Source organism: Myxine glutinosa, chromosome 11, assembly GCF_964187855.1.
Source record: "Myxine glutinosa chromosome 11, kmMyxGlut1.1, whole genome shotgun sequence".
Taxonomy (NCBI): Eukaryota; Metazoa; Chordata; class Myxini; order Myxiniformes; family Myxinidae; genus Myxine; species Myxine glutinosa.
The window spans coordinates 137,320,215-137,344,681 of NC_136271.1; the positions used below are offsets into that span (position 1 = coordinate 137,320,215).

General features: G+C 46.9%; 2 protein-coding genes across 6 annotated transcripts in view; one reads left to right on the top strand and one right to left on the bottom strand.

The window, feature by feature from the left end:
- EEA1 (early endosome antigen 1) overlaps window positions 1–14,803 on the bottom strand; it is a 77,684-nt gene extending 62,881 nt beyond the window's left edge. The window contains exons 1-6 of one of the 3 annotated variants that reach the window (XM_068130925.2): window positions 14,697–14,803; window positions 9,898–9,951; window positions 8,305–8,420; window positions 7,378–7,435; window positions 4,894–4,930; window positions 4,631–4,780 (exon numbers count right to left, since the gene is read on the bottom strand). In XM_068130925.2, the coding sequence (XP_067987026.2) occupies window positions 4,631–4,780; window positions 4,894–4,930; window positions 7,378–7,435; window positions 8,305–8,420; window positions 9,898–9,951; window positions 14,697–14,726 (445 nt within the window). In that variant the 5' untranslated portion in view covers window positions 14,727–14,803. Of the gene's footprint in view, window positions 1–4,630; window positions 4,781–4,893; window positions 4,931–7,377; window positions 7,436–8,304; window positions 8,421–9,897; window positions 9,952–10,926; window positions 11,001–14,696 lie in introns of those variants that run through there. The other 2 variants (XM_078765900.1, XM_078765901.1) reach the window with 2 other exon arrangements.
- Window positions 14,804–18,555: 3,752 nt separating this feature from the next.
- Window positions 18,556–24,467, top strand: part of HEMK1 (HemK methyltransferase 1, mitochondrial release factors N(5)-glutamine) — a 76,246-nt gene continuing 70,334 nt past the window's right edge. For 2 of the 3 annotated variants that reach the window (XM_068130947.2, XM_078765902.1), the window contains exon 1: window positions 18,562–18,810. In XM_068130947.2, coding sequence (XP_067987048.1) covers window positions 18,586–18,810 — 225 coding nt within the window. In that variant the 5' untranslated portion in view covers window positions 18,562–18,585. Of the gene's footprint in view, window positions 18,811–24,467 lie in introns of all 3 variants that reach the window. The other variant, XM_068130945.2, reaches the window with a different exon arrangement.

The following is a 24,467-nucleotide window of genomic DNA, read 5'->3' on the forward strand; positions in this document are numbered from 1 at the left end:
ACAACCACTTATTTGGATATTTTCTACAAAAGTAGGGGTTTCAATAAGTGGTAGCTGTACACATGGGATTTATCAAATTAAGTTATGCAGTTTAAACAAAGTTACTGGTAAACAGAAGGGAAATGGATAGTAAATAAATTCTTCAATGCTGGGTAAATTTAATGAGATATTACAAAGACTTATAAGAGCTACTGTTCTTCCTTATAGCAGTGGGAAAAGATAGAATTAGAACCAAATGAATCTATAAATGAATGTGATAGGGATAATATCCTCAATTTGTGTTACTTATTTGATTGTGGGTAAAGAAATTATTTTATCGTAATGGATTGATAACAGCAGCCTGCAATGTCCTGAGAGTGTGCATCCATGTAATTAGAAATCCCAGATTTGTTTTCATAAACAACATTTTGGTAGAGGTCTTATGTCGATGAGCACTTACTTGGTAGATAAAAAAGGTACTGCATGTTGGCAGCCACTTTTGCGACCATTTAGGCCAAACACATTGAGAGAAAATTGTCGTTCAATACGTAATTTACACATGGCTATTTGTAAAAGGGAAGTTGTTGCGATGGGAAACATTTCTGAAGGTTTATTAAAGTGTTATAATATGACATTGGTCAAGGCAAACTATTGGATGGGAAAATTAGATCTGGTTATAGAATGAATTTGCTGACCCTTTGAAGTTAATTCTTTGAAATTGATTGCTTTACTAGTATTTTGAGTTCACATTGGACATAGTTTGGTAGAGCTTTGTTAAAACCTATGGTTGTGGTATTTTGGAACGAATTCACAGATCATAGGAAGTTGATAACAAGAGAAACAAATATGAACCCCGGGAGATAGGGGCATCTGGATAAGGCAAATAATCAGATTTATGTTATATATTAAGGGATTTTTCTTTAGTCACATTTTAAGAAGTTGTTAGTTTGGTATATAATGTTGAATGTCATTGACATATAATTATGTTATAGGTATGAACAAATACGAGGAGTAGCAGCTGAGATACTCCAATATTTGTTTATTGGATTAGTGGTTATATTGGCAATAGTTTTAGTAGTGGCTTGCTTGAAAACCTTAGTGACGGTGGGTTTGAATAAGATAACAAACAACACTATGATAGTGCAAGCAGCCACAAAAGAGGAAATAAACAAAGCAACAAATGAGGAAATGAATGTGGAACCACAAAAGAGGAAGACTTCTATGGCGACATGAATACTGAGATTCAACGATTGAATCAAGTAATGTTGAAAATGAATACAGTAGAGTTAAAATAAGGGCATAACAACTTGTTGTGAACTATGTCCGTTTTACAAGATCGATGAACTCATATCACCACAAGTTACACTGTTAAAGAAAAACAAAAAGCGGGGAGGACTATGCTAATAATACATTATGCATAGTTTGCTTGTTTGCAAGATTTGTTGGGAATTAGATACTCCTGTTTGTGATTTCAATCATATATACTCATTATTAATGCATTTATTTTCTTTGAAGTTGGGTTACAATACCTGCACGAGTTTAATTTTTGAATTATATGAACCTGAAAGCAATTGTGGATGCTATTCTAAGTTTAGTAGTGAAAAACACATGTCTGATTTGAATATTATTCGTGTGAAGTTGTGATAAAATATAGTGATTTCATGTTACAATGTACCCCATCTGATTCAATCTGTGTGGAGAGCAGATATAAATGTGGCTGAGTAAAGGGAAGACCAGATCACATCCCAAATGGAGTGATAACGACATCTGGGAAGAAGTTTGAAAGGACAATTTGTGAAAAAAAAATGAAGTTAATCCTGGCATACACCCTCTTTCTCAAAGAATGATGAAGAAATACTCCTTTGTAAGATGGATGTTTACCTTCACCAAGGGAAAATTATGTGACCATTTGTCTGGGTCACACTGCAACATATGGAAAAGGGCGATCACTTACTTTTGTTCGAATACCTCGAACATTCATCACATCAGCAATTGCAGGACGACAACATTTTACCTGCAACGTCTACGGGATACGGTGATGTGTGTCATTACTTCACCAACTTCCGGGGAGCCAGCATGGAGCTGCAAGCGAACGACTGCGTTTTTCCTTCACAACAGCTGTGCACGATTCTGCTGTGTGCTCCTGGTATGGACCATGGACAACTGAGTACCATGGTCCCAACATCATCATTGCGGATGCATCCGGCATCCCTGCTCCACATCTTGTTGACAAATCATCATCACATCAATACTTGCTCCATGCTCACGATGAGTGAGGAGGCAAGTCGACTACAACTGGATGGAGGCCTTGTTCAAATCTACTATGGCTCACAGCAAGAGTGGCAAGGATGCTGCATGGAGAGCGGGGTCAGTCTATGACTCTGCCCAGCTATCACAACAGCAGAAAATCCTATGCAAATAGTGTAGGTGTTATGAAGACATTTGAAGAAAAAATGTTTCATGCTGTAATTTCAAACACAAGTGATCCGCCCCTTTTTTCAAACAAAGAAAGTCAATATTTGATTAAAGGCTAATATTTTGCCAAATGTTGCAGATGCTTTATTATTTTAAATGATGAACTGAAATTATTGCGTTTTGGTGAAGGTGAAATGTTTTGTGATCTTTATGCAAATGAGTTGAATTGAATTATCAACATAGAAAGAGTCAATGAACAAGGAAATGTATTGTGATCAAAATTCTTCCAGAATGACGGTGTATGCCTTAGGAAATTGAATTACCAGATTAGTGGTTTGAATATTTAATGTGGTAATGTTTAGATTAATGGTTAATATAAACATAAAAGAAAAACTGGGGATTGTCAGGGAATAAATATTCATATTGACAATATTGCTAGAATATATCTCAATGTAATCTTGTTTAAAGTGGAATATGTTTTACTTTACAAAGTAAAAGGAATATGTTTTACTTTACAAGATGAGCCAAGAGCATAGAACTAGAGCTAACAGGTGATCGAGAGAGTTAATTTCAGACAAAATGTGTAACGCTCTTGGACCGCCACCTGTCTATAAAAAATAGCCTATGTTCAGTTCACTGCACACAGGCTGCAAATTCTTCCTCAACAGGTCAGAGCATTTGACCTCTTGAACAGAAATAAGTACTAGCTGGCCAAGCGAGAGCCAAATAAGGTTTTTGAACAAGGGAACCAGAGACACCCTGCATGCTCCGCAACATCAAAGGAGTTTGGGGCTTTAAAACCAAGAGAAAGCAGAGTGGAAGAGCAGAGAGAACTGGGAGAGTGACGGAGAAGCAGTGGACTGGGAGAGTGACTGAACAACTTGAAGACCAGTTGACCTGATCAACCAACTGGAGACTGGTCAACAACTGAACGAGGTTCAACAAAAGACCTACAGAAGGAGCTACAGCCACGACCGACAGAACAACGTCATTAATATCTAATTCGTACATTTAGTGAAATACAGCAAAACTCTCAAAAGTGAATAAAACATTGATTTTGCTATAACGAGTTTCTGGAAGTTTCTGAAGTAGAAAAGCAGTTAATTTATTATTCTACAACATTAAACTCGCATCACGTCTGCTGGAATTCGTTTGTGGACGTTAAAGATCCCACGGCGTCTTTCGTGAAGAGTAGGCGAGCTATCGCAGGCACCACAAACAAATTCCAAATTCCTGCACTAATTACTTATGGCGCTTTTCCACTGCGGTTCCGAACCGTACCATACCGTACTGTAACGAAAATCCGTTTTTTCGTTTTTCCATTGCCAACCCTGGTGTTGGGTTAGCAGCTAGGATGCCGGCTTAGGATCCTAGGATCCTGGGTTCGAATCCCGGTCGATTGCTGAATTAACGCCAGGGGGGTTGACTCAGCCTGTCATCCTTCCGAGGTCGGCTAATTGAGTACCAGTTCACTGGTAATTCCTTGTTTGTCATTAAAGGCGGCAAAAAGGGTTGGCGTCAGGAAGGGCATCCGGCCGTAAAACATTGCTTCAAAAAGGGGACCGAAAAACAACAACAACCACGGTTCCCGAAAAAGGCCAACCCCCGCCTTGCGGGGAAAAATGGCCTCTAAAGGTGGTTATTATATATATAAGCGAACCGTACCGTACCTAAGTACCCGTGCTAAATTTGGTTCCCGCTATGGATAGGTACCAAGCGAGCCGAACCCGGACCTATGGGTGGAGCTAGCAATTCTGCAGACTGTCGATTGGTCAATCGCAATAGTCACAGAACTGTCACGATATGTTCAGATGCTTAAGGAAAGACCTCTTCAGATAACTCCGTCTATTTTCATGGTTCTGTTGTGTGATGGAAAAAATGACAGGGATTACCGTACCGTGCCGTACCGTTCTGTGCAATGGAAAAGCGCCATTAGTCGAGGGTATGGCCAAGCCAATCAGTTCATGAAAGACTTGTGCCAAAAACTTCCCCTGGCCAACCCCACAAGAATGTGTGAATAATTGTGACTGTTAAAGAAGAAGAAGTCCGTCACAGTTTATAGTTGGGTCAATAAATCAAAGCCAGACAAGACAGCTCACTGACGAGCAAGTACGCAATCTCTAAGCTAATCTGTCAACACCAATACATATTAAGCAGGACTGTTGAAGTTTTACCAAAACATTCTGAAAATATACTTGGGGCTATAACATTTCCAGGATGACATTCAGCTACACACCGGCAACGTCAATGGACAGCGAGACGGCCTTTTGCTCGAGCAGATCCTTCATGCGCTGCAGTTCACGACGAGCAGTTTGCGCATCCTCTATATGTGCCCTCAGCTTCTGGTCTGTCGGAGCTTCTTCCACTCCATCCATCGTCAAATCAGCTGCATGCAACAATACACTTGACATCAATCTTTGGAAAAGTAACATTTTAAACAAGCCGATGGACTTAGTGCATCAACTTCATCAAGGTGTCAATTAAAGGTGAGCGACATACCTGCGAGCTCGATATCGTTCTTAGCAACTTCTCCATCCTGAATAATATAAACAACCGCAGGTTTGTAAAACACGACCATCTCGATCGGAGGGATTGCAGATCATCACACTTTTAAGCCATAATCTACGACACATCTTCGAATATTTTCTGTGGCAACAATAGCTGCGCAAACAGGAAGCTCCATCATTGATACAAACCGTTATGGAAGCGTGAGCACGAGTTAAGGTAACACAACAGTACATCAAGACAACCATTAACGTCACTGCTTTTACAAGTGTCTTCTTCCTTTTTCACTCTCATATGCAGGACATGATTGCTGGTAGAATCTTTCCAAGGGAGTGCAGCTGTGCCGTTAATGCAGTGCCTCCTGTAGGTTAGGGAAATTATTTATGGGAGTTGGTCAGGATGCCAGCGATAACTCGCCTACTCATGATCAAAAGACAAAAGTGCAAAAACCTGATGCCCTTAACTACAGACCTATCAGCTAACCTCATCACCAATCAGCAAGGTCATGGAATCCATCATCGCAGTTGATATGACATCCTTCCTTTTCTCCAGCAGCCTCATCTGTAACTCCATCTTGGACATGCTGCTTCTACTCGCCCAACAATGGATAAAAGCCCTCAATATTAGACATGAGATCAGGGCCGTCTCGCTGGGCATATCTCGTGCTTTTGATACAGTCTGGCATCCTGCCTGACTCTCCAAACTCTGCTTATTGCATCCAAGGCAAATTCCACACATGTCTTACTGACTTCCTCTACTATTGTAGCCAATGTATGTCACTCAAAATAATCCTTTCATCTCTCCTCGTTAAGGATGGAATGCCCCAGGGCAGTGTTTTGGTCCCAGCCCATTTCCTGATATTCACAAATCATCTCTCTGACTCTGGAAAATCCCCTTTATCTATTTGCTGATGACTCCACCCTCTGCCATGACATCACTCATCCTTCAGACAGGCGGTAGCCTCAATCCCTCTTTTCAGACCTTGATATAATCACAAGATGGTTAAACTCTTGGAAAATGCCTCTCAATCCTGACAAATCCTGACAAATCACACTCTCACACTCTCTCTCACCTCCTAACACTCACCCACTCTCTCCCTCTCTCTCTGTGTCTCTCCCTCCCTCTCCTCCACACACACACTCCCTCTCCTCCACACACCACACACTCCCTCCCTCTCCTCCACACACCACACACTCCCTCCCTCTCCTCCACACACCACACACTCCCTCCCTCTCCTCCACACACCACACACTCCCTCCCTCTCCTCCACACACCACACACTCCCTCCCTCTCCTCCACACACCACACACTCCCTCCCTCTCCTCCACACACCACACACTCCCTCCCTCCCTCTCCTCCACACACCACACACTCCCTCCCTCTCCTCCACACACCACACACTCCCTCCCTCTCCTCCACACACCACACACTCCCTCCCTCTCCTCCACACACCACGCACTCCCTCCCTCTCCTCCACACACCACACACTCCCTCCCTCTCCTCCACACACCACACACTCCCTCCCTCTCCTTTACACACCAAACACTCCCTCCCTCTCCTCCACACACCACACACTCCCTCCCTCCCTCTCCTTTACACACCAAACACTCCCTCCCTTTCCACACACCACACACTCCCTCCCTCTCCTCCACACACTCTCTCTCCAAAACGACTGTCTGGCAAAACCTCCAACCTACTTTCTTAATAAGAATCTTGAGGAAGTTCAGTTATTCAAACTCCTAAGTCTCATTATCAGCCATCATCTTTCTTGGGCAAACAAACCACATTTCAAAGTTGGCCTCCAAAGCCAGCGGCTGACTGGGCATCCTCCATCATACAAACTCCTTCGTTGGCACACCTGAACTCCTACCCACTCCTACCCACCTCGTTAACCTCCTCTATCCCCACCCTTCCTCAAACACTCTTCCTTCAAATTTTTCAATAAACTCCCCTCCAAATGTCCAGTTTTCCCTCCTGAGAGTTTCCTTTCCCTCTGTATTCCCCTTGTCCACCCGATTCATCCTCTCCTGCCCCTCATTCTTCCTTATATGCATTGTTTGTCTAAGTCCGCCTACCACTGTCTTGGCCTTTAACTCTGCTGTTGGTATTTCCCCCCTCTCTCAACTGTTCCTTTTGTCCTGTTGTGTTCTGATCTGTTCAATGTACTAATTTTAGCTCTTTCACGATCCTCGACTGTGCCGACAATAAATAAATAAATAATAATACCAGCAGACGGGCCACCCAGCTTAACATCCAACCGATGGATGGCATACTTTGATGCGATGGCCTGCCTAGGAAGCACCACACGGGTCACCAAAGCAGACAATAATATTTTCCACAAAGCCAAGTCCATTCTGAGCAAATTAAAGTTCCAACAATTTACAACTGGGTCGGGAATCAGAATGAACAACGCAAAAGGAAATGCACTACCTCTACACTACCCTGTCAGGACAAGGAGCACCAGCAAAGAAGACCTACCTTGAGAGGGGTGTGCAGGTCCTTCACATTATGTTCAGGTGCCACAACGACCACCTCACTTGAAAGCAGGTATGTACCAAGCAAAGAGACATCACGTACATGCACACACACACACACACACACACACACACACACACACACACACACACACACACACACACACACACACACACAGATAAAAGAAGTCATAAAAACAACCTCCAAATGCTACTTGGATGTTGAACTGTATTAAGCCAGCATAAATTATATGTATCGACCGCAGTTGAAAATCTTTCAGAAGAATGTTTAAAATTCCATTTGATTCTGGTGTTTAAATTGTGGCAGTAACATGACCTCCTGAGAAGTAAACTGGGCTATCCCACATCCAGGGTCAAATGCAAATCAATTAAGGAGTGCACTCAAGTAATCTTTCAGCGTCAGTGGTAGTTTTCAAAAAAACGTTTGAGGCTGATGATGATCTTTGCTCAGTGGGAGTCAAATGGGGTGGTAAAAATTAACCTGATATTTGAGAACCCATTTTTCTTCCAACTTGTATCATATGTTGGTCAGCCAAGTTTACATCTCACACTGCCAAAAATAATTTCCTTTGTAAGAAAGCATTTTCTTAAAATAAGAAAAGTTTACTCAAAACCACAACACCACGATAATTTTTTTACATTTCGGATAGAACATTTTTCTCATGGTTTTCTTGTTTCAAGAAAACTTTTCTCATATAAGGAAAAAGTTTTCTTTCTGAGAAAAAAGTTTTCGGCAGTGCAGTGGGCGATTATAATCTTATATGCGTGTCACGTTCGTGTTGTGTGCATCATGAAGTTCCAATCAAATGCATTTCAGGCACAAACTCGACTATGGAAATGACAGCTTACGGCTTTTATCGTCAACCGATAGCACCACGGTGCAAATGTGCATGAGTACAAGGTTACCCACTGGCTCAATTTGTCGACCTCAGCAGGTTTTCCTCCTTGGCCATGTTCAGCCTCGTAGTGCTGGAACAGGTCCTCGGCTGACTTGTGTGCGAGCATGCACATGGGGCAGATGAAACCCTGTTATGCAGGCACACGTACTAGTGCTCACGATGGCAAGACAGATTTGTGAGTGCTGTTATTAAAATCAATATATATTTATGGTTTGGTTCCAGGGCCACAAGATAAATTATACTAGATTTTTGCATCTGTTGGTGAAAGGAGAAGTGTGTGTGTGCATGTGTGTGTGTGTTATATCCACAGCCGTCGCTATCCAATTGTATAAACAAGGAATGATACAAACTCGACTAGTCTCTTCCACGGATATTTCTCGTATTCATATATTTTCGTAATTACAATTTGCATTCAAGAACAGAACGTTTATGGTTAACCATTTTGAAATTGCCACTCTTTCATCCAAATGCTGAAAATTATATTTAAAAGACGATTTGAATCACAGATTAAATGGCAGGTTAAAAGGTTAAAAGTTGATCAGAAGCGAGTCAGTGTAAACACACACACAGCACGTGCGCAAAACGTCTCGTTTAACATTCATATGTTATTTTAAAATTGCCTTATTGATGGTTGTATTGGAGAAGTGCCAAGGAAGATTTTAGGTGGTAAAACAATATTGTAGTGAGGTGACTGAAACTGCAGTGATACTGCAGTGAGATAAAGCAGGACATTGGTGATACTGTAGTTAACTAAAGAATAACTACAGTGGTACTGTAGTGATCTGTAGTTGTATTGAAGTGAAATCTTTCTGCTCACCTTCACTCCTTCATTCCTCTTTTCTCCCGCCTCTGGAACAAACTCCCTCGCTCTCTTCAATCCCACTCCACCCTCCAGGTCTTTAAAACAGCTGTTCACCACCATCTCTTATCTTCCCCCATCCAAAACCTTGATCTTTTTCTACCCCCGCTAATTTCACCCCAAATCCTACACTTTTTTGAAATACCAACTTCTGTCCTGGAAGTCCTTGGTCTCCTTGTGTTTTACACCTCTCCCCCCCCCCCCCACCCCCCCCTTCCCACGCCTCCTCCCCCCAGGCCCTCTCCCTCCTGCGCTTCTCCCTGCTCTCAGGTGTTGTATTTGTGTGTTTCCCCTCCTCTCCCCATCTTGTCTTCCGCTCCCTCTTTTTGTATGTTTTGTTTGTCTGGTTGATTTGTTTGTGAAATAAATGTTAGCTCTTTCACGAGCCTCGATTCAGTATACAAAAAGAAAAAGAAAAAAGTGTTGTGTTACCATTTTACAAAGCGTATATTAACTATAGTAGAAAGGAAGTCCAACTACATTTTTTCCAATTTATCAGTGTAGATCTATCTAGTCATCTAGTTCGGTCAAGTCATGGCCGACTTCTGGTGACACTCATTATCAGCTCAGCTGCAGTATGTACTGCAGTTGAACGAGAGCACTTTATCGTTACTATGGTACTACAATTGGAATACTCTGACCTAGAAGGCTCATATGGGAGTGGAAAAGAAACCATTACTTGCCAGAATTGTTGAGAATGTGTGCAAAGTAACAATGAGAAACCATTTTCTATAGGCCAGCCTACCTCCGACGATGCATGTTCAGGATCTCCGTCTGCTTCTTCCTGACGACCACCACCCTATCAATACACAGCACACCAGCCAAATTGTCAAGGAAAGCTAACTTTGGAGTTTTATCACATGCACAGAAAGTCAGATTGTCGTATTCAAACAGACACCACATTCGTACCCACACTCACCCAACCAGCATGACAGCCTGCCACACTTGCACACAAATTCACCTGGCCAGCAAGCTACACAAGCACCTGCAATCACTCGTCCAACATCCTGGCCACCACACACATGCATGCACTCAATTGGGCTGGCATGCTGACCCCAGTGTGACCAGCTACCCCATATTTTACGGGATAGTCCTGTTTTATACTGAAATAACACGTCCCGTTTCATACCTACCTGGGATGCTATTTGTCCCATAATATTCTCTGTACCGGTACTGTGTTTTGTCTTATTTCGGTTGTGATGCTGTTTACCATTAAAAAAAACATATTTCTGCTACGAAAACTTTACAGATTTGATTGACAGGTGTTTCTGAACATTCTGACTGACCGAACTCGAAGGAGTCACAACGTGTACCCGTACAATCGGAGCTTGCACATGACACAATCATTGTCTGTGTACTGTGCTGGCAAAGTAAATAATGTACGGTAGTGTTGGCTATACCCCCCCCCTTGCAGTCAGTCACACACACCCTGCAATCACACACACACACCCTGCAATCACACACACACACACCCTGCAATCACGCGCGCGCACACACACACACACACACACACACACACACACACACACACACACACACACACACACACACCCCCCCCCCCCTCCAAACTCTGTCTCATCTTTGCTCTCTTCCCCCTGCCTCCTCCCCACACCAACACCAAAGCTTCAACCTCCCCACTTCCCCTTCCAAAGCTGTCCCATCTTTACTCTCGACCTCTTCCTGCTCATAAAGGCAAATGGCATTCCCACGTTGACACAGCGGAAGATGTAAATTCTACCTTTGTTAACAGTCCATTCCCCTTCCTCCTCAATACCTCCTCCATCCAAATTTCCAGTTTTCCCTCCTTGGAGTTTCCTTCTGTATCCATCTTGTCCACCCGATGCATCCTCTCCTGCTCCCACTCCTCCCAACACCCTTTGTTTATCCAAGTCTCCCTCTATATTGGCCTCTCTCTACTGTTGACTTTGCATCCTGTTATGTTCAGTGTACTTGTAATAATAGCTCTTTCACGAGCCTCGACTATGTATTCAAAAAATATCCTAAAGGGTTCTAAAGAGTAAATTGTAAAGTTCAAAAAATAAAAAATATAGAAATTGTGGGCCGAGTCAGACGAACTGTCCAACCAATGGGTTGAACTCGCACACTCAACTCCTTTCATATATAGATGATTATAATGCAGAATAAAACATAACGAAGAACACTTTCCACAATGAAATATTCATACATTCTCACATAAAAAGAGAATTTTTTTTTTTTTTTTTGCATAATAAATCAATCTTTCAAGAAAAGAGAAGGAGATGTTAGACATAGTCCATGTACACGCTGGCATACGAAGCATGGTCCAGAAGCCATCTCGGGCAAATTCAAATACTGTACTTTAAAATATCAGTTTACGTAAATACTTAAAATCCCAGTTTACTTAAATCATACTAAAATACGCCATTTGGTGTCTGTATGATGATGATGATGATGATGATGATGATTTTTTTGACTGCGATACATATCCAATCTCAACCAAACTTGACAGAATGATTAAGGGTTGCACAATGAAGGTTGCAGCGCATTCATTTGCCACTCCCCAAGGGAGTTTTCTCCCCCGAGTGGGTTTTTCCCACCATTGCAGTCAATGGGGTTGTGTGTTGAGGTGTATATCCATGTTAAGTTAGCTTTATCATGGTGTTTTTCCAAGGCCGCTTTGAATAAAAAAACGAATTATAACAGCATAATATTAATGTTATTGCAAAACAATAATACCAATAATATCCCACCTCCTCCTTGAACAAACGTCGAGCCAACGTTTACAAATAGCTTATCATGGCATTTTCGTGGGAGAAACTGCCTCTACCAGTAAGTAAAAATATTATAAACCACAAACACGTACGATTAGCTTTCTAAAGTCGCCAATTCTGTTTATAACACTAAATAAAGAAATTTGGAGGAATCCCGACATCGGTGAGGGAAGTTTTACTTACAGAACTGAAGGAAGATCTACTGTACTCTATATACCCCACAAGTGTTGGGTTAATGACATGGCCTTTTGCCGCTAACGTGGCTTTTTCGTAGCAAACTTTTGAAACTCGCTCCTGCTGTTTAACACGAAACTGAAAGGGAGGAAGTCCAGGTTGTGCTCATTTACCAAGCCAAGCCAGCCGTTCCTTAACGGTTTTGAATGGAGTGCTTGCTCGAATTCTTAAACCACTTGGTGATCTCTCCAAATGAAACTTGGTAAATGAACACACACCCAATGTTCTTGAGACTCGACAATAGATCGACTGTAATCTATATATCCCAAAGAGGAATGACCCTTCCGCTACTCCCATAGTGAGCGGGTGTACTAGCACTTAAAATCCCAGTTTACTTAAATACTTAAAATCTCAGTTTACTTAAATACTTAAAATCTCAGTTTCCTTAAATACTTAAAATCTCAGTTTACATAAATACAGCAATACCCCGGCCTACGTCATTAATTGGTTCCATAAGCCGTGACGTAACTCGCTTTTTGACGTAAACCGGGCGTAATGCCTTAAAATGAAGACAAACACCGTAAAACTAGAGTAAATAACTGGAGGAGGCTGCGGCTTCGCCTTGAATCTTTGCCGCTCCCCGTCGGGAGCCCCTCCGTTGTTTTCTATCGGTCGGGTCTTCTCCTCGAACAGGGTGACCGGCACGGCCGTGTCGACCGTGAGCTGGCTTGTGTGCCAAGTGGCTCCGCGGCCCGCTTCACCACGGCATGCTTTACCCAACGTGTCCGAGCAGTTTCACCGGTGGTTGTGTCGTGTCGTCTGTGACGAACGAACGAGCTCAGGGTTCCGTGAACCCGGCCGCCCCGGGGATCGACGCTCATCTCCTAGTCGTAGACGTGCCCCGTCTTTCCTCGAGCGGCCGAAGTTGCGTGCTTCTTTTTTTTTTAGACGATGTGATATACGCAGAAATGACGTACAGGCAGGCATTTGCAAATCCATGCACATGTGCACATGAACACGTCGATCGGTTCGTCGACGCCGGATATCGGCGAGGTGCCCGACGAGGCACCCCGGCTCGAGGCATGACACGGTCACGGTTGTCCGAGCCGGCATCGTCATGTTTCGCCGTTGCCACGTTGCGTTGGTTGTTTTACACAGTGAAGGAACCTTTACACAGTAAAGGAATAATCACAAAAATAACAGCGAAAGGCAAAGCAAGCACGTGACCACAGCACAGGATAAAATGCATATGCGTCGCCTTTGTTTTGAATGAGAATCAGCAGCTACGCATACGTATACGTACATTTTTTTTATATTTTAATGTGCTTTTTATTGTATTTTAAATTGGTCTTTTTAGCTTTTTTTTTTTTTTTTTTTTTTTTTGTATACAAGATCGAGGCTCGTGAAAGAGCGAAAGAGCTTCTTTTAGAGCTTCTTTTATTGTTAATTTTTATGTACTATTTCATTTATTTTAAATATTTTTTTTTCACGTCCTCCTATTATGATGTCGGAGTGATGTAAAGTCGCACATAATGACGTTCGCTGAACTGAAATTTACTCTAGAAGAGTGGCGTAAAGTCGGATTTGACGTAGGTTGAAATGGCGTAAAACGGGGTATTGCTGTACTTGAAATCTCCGTTTACATACCGTAATTACTTAAAATCTCAGTTTACTTAACTACTTAAAATCCCAGTTTACTTATATACTTAAAATCCCAGTTTACTTAAATACTTAAAATCTGATTATTTTATGATTTTACAAAATGTTGAATGTATTTTTTAATAAGGAACCTCTGGCTCTATACATGTTGGTTAGTTCATGATACAATGCTCTTAAAAACAATACCCAATACATACATACTCCATATCTAAATCAATTTGAATAATGAATTCAAAAGTTTGGACAAAAACGATGAAATGTAATGTATTTATTTGAGTCGATAATTAATATGCAAATTAGATGCACAAACCACAAAATTGAGTGATATGATATGACAGAGTTTAATAAGATAAAAAAGCAAACAAGTAATTTTTCTTAGTTGAATGCAATTTATTTTTCTCCCATGTATATATATATATTTATGTAATTCACTTGTAACCTTAAATACTTAAAATCTCAGTTTACTTAAAAATTCATAGTTTATTTTTCATGAGCAGGGGTGTGTTCCGTTACCAAGCAGCTAGCTAGCGCTTGCCAAGCCAGTCGTTCCTTATCAACCGTTTTGAATGGAGTGCTTGATTGAGTACTTAAGCCACTTGGCGAGTGCTCTACAAGAAACCTAGTAACTGAACACACCTGGGGTTATCCTAGCCGGGACATCCCATTCAATCAGTCAGCAAGCGTGCTACACTTTCGTGGGCGAACTCACGACCGATCATCACCTTGGTAGCCTCAAAATTAGCGCGAATTAAAAAAAACCCTTCGCTACAAGTGTTCAAGTTGCTAGAAGCTAGAAGCTTAATCAAGAAATATCCCGAGATGTCCAAAAACACCAATTTATGATACAAAGACGTCTCGGTGTATCCCCCAAAACTTGCACAGTGGTACCACCAACCAGAATACCTTCCTCGATCAGGCCCAAGTCATTAGGAACCAGAGAAACCCCGATTCAGTCTCTCACCGGGGTTTTAATCCGCAATCGCCGCAACATGATAAAATCTCAACAAACACAGCGCCTCACAGGGAAATCCCAACTTCACTTCCTGTCTCCGATGTGTCTTTGAGCGTATTTTAACCAAAAACAATCATTGGCCAAATACAATATTTTAACACTCGTTAAAAATAAATTACGTTTAAAATCACTTTTTCCCCAAAACAGGAAAACGCCGAATTCTACATTCACGAGATACGACCGAACACAAATCAAGGGACCACCGCCAATACACCGCCCATACTGTCGAGTTGACATATTGCATTCTCTCGGCTGGATAAAGTAATGCCAAACTGATGGTGCAATTCATTATGTAGATAAGATGATTACGGAAATGGCATTCTTTGGTTTTATTAGAAGTGGTAAAATGTGCAGCACAAGTAAAAAGGACATTGAAAAAAATTAATATAGTCTGTCTGTCTGTGAACAGGATATCTCAAAAGGTTATGGACGGATTTGGACGAAACGTGATGGACAGGCTGGGTGTGTAACAAGGAAGAATTGATTCGATTTTGGTGAAGATCCGCATACGATAATTTTTTAAGTGATTCTTCACCATTGATAGTGATAGGACCAAAACCGATAAATAACATGTACGGTACAGATACATTCAAAGTGCATCACCCCATGGCAAATAAATAAATAAATAACATGTCCTCCAGCGTGCGACATTGTCGAGGTCGTCTGACGATATCTTTCCCGCCAGTGGCTCAGGAACGATTTCTATCAATGAAAAATGAAAGCATCTGATTTGTTTATTTTCCAAAGTCAAGCTTGTCGTCAGTGAAGAGGGAGATAACGGAAATTGAAGAGGAACAAGTAGAAACGGGAGGGAAAGTAAAGGAGGAGATTTTGGAATGCATGCTAACGTGACGTCACCATGTTCACAGCGTGACGTCACCATGCTCAAGGAACCAGCGAAGAGGATCCAGGACTTCCAGAGGAATAAGGACTTGTCAACGCTGCAAACACTTTTGCTTGTCAATCAACGCGTACCTGTTTGATGAAAATGACGTCACTGTCAACGTCACCTTGACCTTTGAAATATTTAGTCAAATAACATTGACAGCTTCCCTTATTTCCTTCGGGAGCCTCTGGTAAGGTTTGTCAAAGATAGCTGAAAGCGTTCGCGAGTTATCGGACTCGCAGACAAACATCTATATTGTTGCGGTTTTTAGAACCTTCACATGTAAATTTAGTAGTAAATTCCCTTATAAATAAACCCCTGTGTGCATTTCCCCTTAATTGGCTGTTAATTGAAAAAATTGCACCTTAGTTAGTCCACATTGCAACACGTAGGACACCATAGGACCTCTCTATAGTTATATCATTATTCTGTGTTCCAGGTAAGGCTATGTTTCCAATAGTTGACTCTCCGTTGCATCAAATCAAATAAGATAGGATCCCTTGCGATATCCCCATGGCCTCCTAAAAGCGCCAGTACGGCGGCGTTCGCCGCTACTGCTTTGGGTTGTTTTCAGCATCTGCAAAACTCCATTGCCCATGAGGTCATCTCGGAGAAGAAGGGCATGGCCCCACCTCGTCATCAAAGGTGGAGCCAGGGAGCCCCCTAATGACCAACCAGGAATCGGTGGCATGGCTTGAGAGGGCGTGGACAAAAAGATCTAGCAGGTTCGTGAAGGTTCCACAGGGGTGGATATAAAACCCTGGGCGCAAGCCCCCCACCAGACGACGCATGAGGCAGAGACGCGCAGACAAGCAAGGAGAAGGTACGAGCGGATGAGCTTCAGAGGCACACGAGAAAGGAGCACTGGAGAGACGCATAAGGAGGCTGATGACCGGGGGTTTTCGCGACTGAACCAAGAACAAGTGCGTGCCCGCGGGACACCAACGGTGTGCCGCGATTCCCGGACCTCCCTGCCACCCGTTCTGTGGACCGTCTGCCTTCTCATCCCTCCAGCCATTCCTGCCTGAGAACCCCCATTAGTGTACGTGAGTTTGTCCTGTTTGTCTTGTCCCTGGGAATAAGTTAAGCCTGTTTAAGAATTGCGCTGTGTCTTCTGTAAATTACTTTCGTTTCTTTTCCTCTCCTTTGGTTTCTTTGGTTGTGTAAATAGTTAATAATAAATACATGTTCCTCCTTACTTTGGTTTCTTTCTCATCCGATCGCTTTAGTGATTTCCCGATTGAGTACCTGTGGCACGATTTTGGCCGAACCACTTCGCAATCGGGTTTAGTCATTGTTAACGGCTCGTGCCGCAGTTCGCTTCGCTCGGCGCAATCCATCAATTACGCTGCGGCACGGGCGGGAGTATTTCCTCGCTGACGGCCGGTGGTAATACTTAGGTATCAAGATTAATTGGGCTTACGACCGACCCTACGTACCATCGGCCAGAAGTGACGTCATACTTCCAGGACCGGCAGAGACGGCCAGCTTAAAAAGACGAGGGGAATAAACCCCCCTCGGTAAGGGGAGTGCCGTCCCCCGGAACCGTAACAATATTATCCAAGTAAACGAAAAAACATGTTTTCGGGCTACACACTTTTATTTTATTTTAATTTTTTAAATTAAATTTTGATCGATGAAAATGTACCAGAAAAGAGTACCGTGGGCCAAATTTCAGCTCTCTGTGACGTATGTAACCGAGAAAACGAACGGCTCAAAGATTTGAAATGCGACAAACAAAGTTCAGATGAAATTAAATAAAAGTGTGTAATAAAAAGGAGCCGTGTCTCTCTGTTTGTCTGTATGTTTGTTACTTGTAAAATCGAAGATTTTTCAAGTAAATTGGTCGGTTGCGTTTGTGGTTCTGTCTGTCTGTCTATTTGTTTGTCACCGGCCTACCGGTCACAATTCCAAACCGATCATCACGAAACTTCACCAAATGGTAGAGATGGTCATAAGCAAGAAGCCCATTGTTTTTGGGGTAAAAATGACAATAGGTCAACATAGGCAATGTAGGTCACCAACTTTGTCAAATTTCTAAAATCCTAAATTTTCATTCGATGGACTTGAAATTTGAAGAGGATTTGCATATCTGGTCACTGAATTCAACCACCAACCATTTTTAAGGTCAACATAGGAAAAATTTATAAAATCCTCAATTTTCATCCGATTGACTTGAACTTTTAAAAGGATTTGCATAACAGGTCACTGAATTGAACCACCAATTATTTTTGAGGTCATCAGAGGCCAACAACTTATTTTAGGGATTTTTGCAAATATCGTGCTATGCACAACATATTTCTTGTTTATTTGTCAGTCTGTATGTCAGTCGCCTACAGGTCACAATTTTCAACCGATCTTCATGAAACTTCACCAAGTTGTAGAGGTCGTCACAATTGAGGAGCCTATTGATTTTGAGGTCAAAGGGCAAATGTAATCTGGAAGTCAAATTTCTAAAATCGCCATTTTAAATCCGATTGACTTGGAATTTGAACAGCATTTGTATATTGCGTCACTAAATTGGGAAACATACTAGTTTTGAGGTCAAAGGTCAACCCAAGGTCAAAATACCAAAATCATCAATTTTCATCTGAAAAACCGTCAATTTTCATCCGATTGACTTGGAAATAGAACAGGCCAACTATTTCTGAGGTCAAAAAGTCAAAGGTCAACTCCAGGGCAAACTTCTAAAATCATCAATATTCATCTAAAAATCGTCACTTTTCATCCTATTGACCCGAGCTTTGATCAACATCATCAATTTTGATCTTGATGAAATGGAGAATTTGCTGAATCAATTGCAACCTTTTTTCGGGGTGGGGAAGATTGCATGTATCGTGCTCTGCATGACGTCTTTTTTCTTTTTTTTTGTGAATGGGATCGACGATGTCTCAGGATGTAACCCCTTAAAACAACAACAACACCAACAACGGTAAGGAGCCGGGTGGAGCAATGGGCGGCGTTTTGTACCAGATGCGCATGCTATGCACCGGCCGCAGCAGCATGCGTAAAGTTTCTTGGGCTGGCGGAACATCCCGACCGGCCGTGCCTCGTCGCAGTTCGCGGAACGCCACCATGTGGCTGCGTCTGTGGCGGCGAAGGTTTGCTCTCCGAGGAGTCTCCGAACCGAAGAATTCCGCCCAACTGCTGCTCGCTCATTGTCTGGGCGCTGACACGGTCATTGCTTGCTTCCTTATTCAGACACTTATTTTACATTACACGCTACCGTCAGCGAAATTGAACTTCAGGACTGTATTTGAGATTGCGTTCGACAGATATGATTGAATCAAATTAATTTCGCCGATTCGAGATAGTTAGTGTTACACTTGTTCCGCTTCCGGTGCTGCTCCCTTGATCACAGTGCGATTTGAAAACCGTCGCGCCATGTTGCTGCTTTGATTACTACCTCTAGGAGGTGCTGCTTTACAAAGAGGAATATATACACCGAATACGTAAAAATCTTATACTAACCACTGATTAACTGATATTAATGTTCAGTACCTCCGGGTGTCGTAGAAAGCTGAAATTTGGCGGGCCCACGGACATCGAAGCCGGTACCGGCACCCCGGGAACAAATCACAAAACCGTCGGAAAGCGTCCGTAAATTAAAATTTATATTAAAAATCGTAAACACATGCATAACACTAGAACGACATTCGGTAGAGAGCATACCTCCACCTGGTTGGCCATGTCACTCAATGGTGAAGAATCACTTTAAAAATTCTACTAGTTGGATCCGGATCCGGATCTTCACCAAAATCGAATCTAATCGTCCTTGTCAGACACCCAACCTGTCCACCACGTTTCGTCCGAATCCATCCACAACGTTTTGAGATATTCTGTTCACAAATGGACAGACAGACAGACAAACGGACAAACAGACAGGGGTGAAAACGTAACCTCCATACACCTTTGGTGGCGGAGGTCAAAAATAAAAACTAGATGGTATTCATAGAATACTTACCCTGCGCAGTCAACTTGGTGTGAGAAAACTCTTCTATTTTTGAACGTTTTTTTTTTTTGATCCAATATGGCTGCCAGACCACGTGAGCGATGACATCATAAATTTATATTCTCTAAATAATTGTTGCATAGATCACGCTCAATAAATTTCAAACTGATCAGACTAAGCGTTGTCCCTGTCGAATTATGACGTCGTAATTATAGCACTGAAGGAGCTATGCTCCAACGCGAGTCGGAAGGATTGACGCGACCAAAGATGGAAATTCGTCCGAATTGCTTTATTGCACGTATCAAACTCGGGTACTCTGAAAAGCCCGTTTATCGGGCAGCAATATATATACACATTATGCCGGAGCGTTTGCCCGGGAAAAGCGAGACCGGGCATGCCCGGGCGTCAAGGGCGAGTCCTGGAAAGGCGAGTCTGGACCTGCCCGGGCATCCTGGGCGAGCCCTGGAAAGGCGAGAGCGGGCATGCCCGGGCGTCCTGGGCGAGCCCTGGAAAGGCGAGAGCGGGCATGCCCGGGCGTCCTGGGCGAGCCCTGGAAAGGCGAGAGCGGGCATGCCCGGGCATCCTGGGCGAGCCCTGGAAAGGCGAGTCTGGACCTGCCCGGGCGAGCCCTGGAAAGGCGAGAGCGTGCATGCCCGGGCGTCCTGGGCGAGCCCTGGAAAGGCGAGTCTGGACCTGCCCGGGCATCCTGGGCGAGCCCTGGAAAGGCGAGAGCGGGCATGCCCGGGCGTCAAGGGCGAGTCCTGGAAAGGCGAGTCTGGACCTGCCCGGGCGTCCTGGGCGAGCCCTGGAAAGGCGAGAGCGGGCATGCCCGGGCGTCCTGGGCGAGCCCTGGAAAGGTGAGTCTGGACCTGCCCGGGCGTCCTGGGCGAGCCCTGGAAAGGCGAGAGCGGGCATGCCCGGGCGTCCTGGGCGAGCCCTGGAAAGGCGAGTCTGGACCTGCCCGGGCATCCTGGGTGAGCCCTGGAAAGGCGAGAGCAGGCATGCCCGGGCGTCAAGGGCGAGTCCTGGAAAGGCGAGTCTGGACCTGCCCGGGCATCCTGGGCGAGCCCTGGAAAGGCGAGAGCGGGCATGCCTGGGCGTCCTGGGCGAGCCCTGGGAAGGCGAGAGCGGGCATGCCCGGGCGTCCTGGGCGAGCCCTGGGAAGGCGAAAGCGGGCATGCCCGGGCGTCCTGGGCGAGCCCTGGAAAGGTGAGAGCGGGCATGCCCAGGTGTCCTGGGCGAGCACTGGAAAGACGAGTCTGGGCATGCCCGGGAAAGACGAGACCGGGCGTGCCCGGGAGGCTCGGGCGAGCCCGGGAACAGCGAGTCCGGGCATGCCCGGGAGAGGCGCGTCTGGGCATGTCCGGGAGGCCTGGACGAGCCCGGCATGGTGATTGCTCCCTGGCCACGTCCTTGGTAGGTGCAAGGCGATTGTGTACACCCAGTGGTAACCGCTACACACGCCACTCCAGAATCGACTTGCACCGGCAGGGTCAATTTAAGGGGGGTCCTGATGACCCGGCCGAAGCGACCCATGGAGGGTCGTGGGGGGGGGGGGGGGGTCCGATGTGGTGGTGGGTGGTCGAGCGGGGGGAACTGTGGACGGGGGGCGGCCTCGCCGCGGAGGAAGGGCCAACCGTGGTGGTTGGTCGACGTCCACGTGCGCCGGCTTGAGGCGATCCACTGAAATCCAGTCCGCCCTGCCGCCGAAGTCGATGACGAATGACTTGTCGTCCCGTCGCAGGACCCGGAAGGGCCCGTCGTACGGCGGCCGAAGTGGCCCCCGGTGTGCGTCATGACGCACAAAGACGTACTCCGCCGTGCGAAGCGCTGGGGGGACGTAGGACTGGGGGCCACCGTGGCGGGACGTTGGCACGGGGGCAAATCGTCGGGCGGCCTCCTGGAGTGCCGAACGCTGGCGAGCTGCGGACCAGGGACTGATAGCGTCGGGCACGAACTCGCCCGGGACGCGGAGCGGCTGGCCGTAGACGAGCTCGGCGGTGGACGCCTGGAGGTCCTCCTTGGGGGCCGTGCGGAGGCCCAAAAGGACCCACGGGAGCCGGTCGGCCCAGTCGTCCTGAAGGCCGGCCATGAGCGCGGCCTTCATGGAGCGGTGAAAACGCTCGCACAACCCATTGGCTTGGGGGTGGTAGGCCGTGGTACGGTGGAGCTGGACTGCCAGGTTGCGGTCGACCGCGCCCCACAGCTCGGAGGTGAACTGCGGACCGCGGTCCGAAGAGATGTCTGCCGGTGCGCCGAAACGGGCGACCCAGGTGGCGATGAAAGCCTGTGTCACGTCGGTGGTGGTGGTGGTGGTGGAAATGAGGGGAACGGCCTCCGGCCACCTGCTGGTCCTGTCCACCATGGTGAGCAGGTGTGTGAAACCCCGTGAAGGGGGAAGGGGGCCAACCAGGTCCACGTTGACATGGTCGAAACGCCGTTCGGGCATGGTGAAAGGTGCCAGCGGGGCCTGGGTGTGGCAGTGGACCTTGGCCCGCTGGCAGGCCGTGCAGGCGTTGGCCCAGTCGCGGACATCCCGTCGAAGGCCGTGCCAGACGAAATGCGCCGACACCAGCTTCTGAGAAGCTTTCCGGCCCGGGTGAGAAAGGCCGTGGATGGAGGCGAAGATGCGGCGCTGCCAGGTAACGGGCACGATGGGGCGAGGCTGGCCTTGGGAGACGTCGCAGAGCAGGACAGTGTCCGCGAAGGGGATGTCGGCCAGGCGGAGGCCCGTGTCCGCCGCCCGGAGGGCCTGCACCGCGGTGTCGGTGGTTTGGTCGGCCGCCATGAGCGCGAAGTCCACGCCGAGGTGGACCGCGTTCGCGCTGGCCCGAGAAAGACAGTCGGCCACGGCGTTGTCTTTGCCGGCGACGTGCCGGATGTCCGTGGTAAATTCCGACACGGCGGAGAGGTGGCGCTGCTGGCGGGCCGACCACGGCTCCGTGACTTTGGCCATTGCGTAAACCAATGGCTTGTGGTCGACGAAAGCCGTGAACGGGCGGCCCTCCAGGAGGTGGCGGAAATGGCGAACGGCCAGGAATAGACCGAGGAGCTCGTGGTCAAACGTGCTGTATTTTAACTCGTTCGGCTGGAGGTTCCGGCTGAAAAAAGCGAGTGGCTGCCAAACCCCGTTCACCCATTGTTCATGGACGGCGCCCACCGCGTAGTTGGAGGCGTCCGTAGTGAGGGCGATGGGAGCGTTGAGCACCGGGTGAGCCAGCAGCGTTGCGTTGGCGAGGGTCCGCTTCGCGCTCGTGAATGCCGCGTCCATGGCCGCGGACCAGACGATGTCATGCTTGGCCGACTTGCCCCGGAGGGCTTCGTAAAGGGGCCGCATGAGCTGAGCAGCGCGGGGCACGAATCGGTGATAAAAATTCACCATGCCGAGGAACTCTTGCAGGGCCTTGATGGAGCGGGGACGCGGGAACTTAGTGATGGCCTCGACCTTGGTCGGCAGCGGCATGGCCCCGGTCTTGGTGATGCGGTGGCCCAAAAAGTCAACAGTCGTCGTGCCGAAGTGGCATTTGGCCGGGTTGACAATTAAGCCGTGCTCGCTGAGGCGTCCGAACAGCATTCGGAGGTGGAGGAGGTGCTCGGCTCGGGACGTGCTGGCGACGAGGATGTCGTCCAGATAGACGAAAAGAAATGGCAGGTCGCGCAGCACGCCGTCCATCAAGCGTTGGAACGCCTGGGCCGCGTTCTTGAGGCCAAACGGCATCCTCAAAAATTCGAACAGGCCGAACGGCGTGATGACGGCCGTCATTGGGACGTCGGCCGGCTTGACAGGTACCTGGTGGTATCCCCGTATCAGGTCAATTTTTGAAAAAATAACCCGTCCCGCCAAACGGGCGGAAAAGTCTTGGATGTGCGCTGTGCGGGATTGGATACCTGTCGGGGGTGGTAGCGTCGTTGAGGCGGCGGTAGTCGCCATTCGGGCGCCATCCGCCCCCCGGCTTTGGCACGATGTGCAGTGGTGAGGCCCACGCGCTATCGGAGCGCCGCACGATGCCGAGGCGCTCCAACGCGTCGAACTCGGCTTTGGCCACGGTGAGCTTGGCCGGGTCGAGGCGGCGGGCTCTGGCGTAAACCGGCGGGCCCGTAGTGGGTATGTGGTGCTCGATCCCATGTCGCACTGGGACGGCCGAAAACGTCGGCCACGTGAGGGCCGGGAATTCCGCGAGCAGGGAGAGCGAACTCGTTCGCCATCGGGAGGGCGCATGCCAGTTCGGTCGGCGCGGAGCTGCTCATCGTACATGCCAGGGAGCTGAAGGTCTCGGCGTTGACAAGGCGACGCCGTTTGACGTCGACCAGCAGCCCGTGCGCGCAGAGGAAGTCGGCGCCCAGCGAAGCCACGGGGACGCTTGCGGTCACAAAGGTCCACTGAAAGCGCTGGCTGCCGAAGCAGAGGGTGACGTTGCGCGGGCCGAAGGTGCGTATGGCCGATCCATTAGCAGCGACCAAGGAGGGGCCGCAAACGGCGTTCTGCCTGTCCTGCTCGGAGGCGGGTATGACGCTCAGTTGGGCGCCGGTGTCACAAAGGAAACGCCGCCCGGACGCTTTGTCCTTAATAAAAAGCAAGTTGCCCGAGTGGCCGGCGCTCATGGCTGGTAATGAACGCCGGCCCGGCCGTTTCCCGACTTGCCGAAAGTGCACGGGGGTCGGCATGTCCGAGCCTTGTGTCCGAACCTGGCATGGTAATGACACCACGCCTGGTCAGGTGGAGGCCCCGGCCGTCGTGTTGGAAGCGGTCGGCGCGGAGTGGCGGCCGCCAGTTGCACCGGCAGTTCGGCCTCCAACCGCGCAGGGCGCTCGGGCGTCATGGGCGTCGCCTTGGACGGCGGCGGGCTCCAGGTAGCCGCTCCGATGTGCTGGCCTGCCGAGG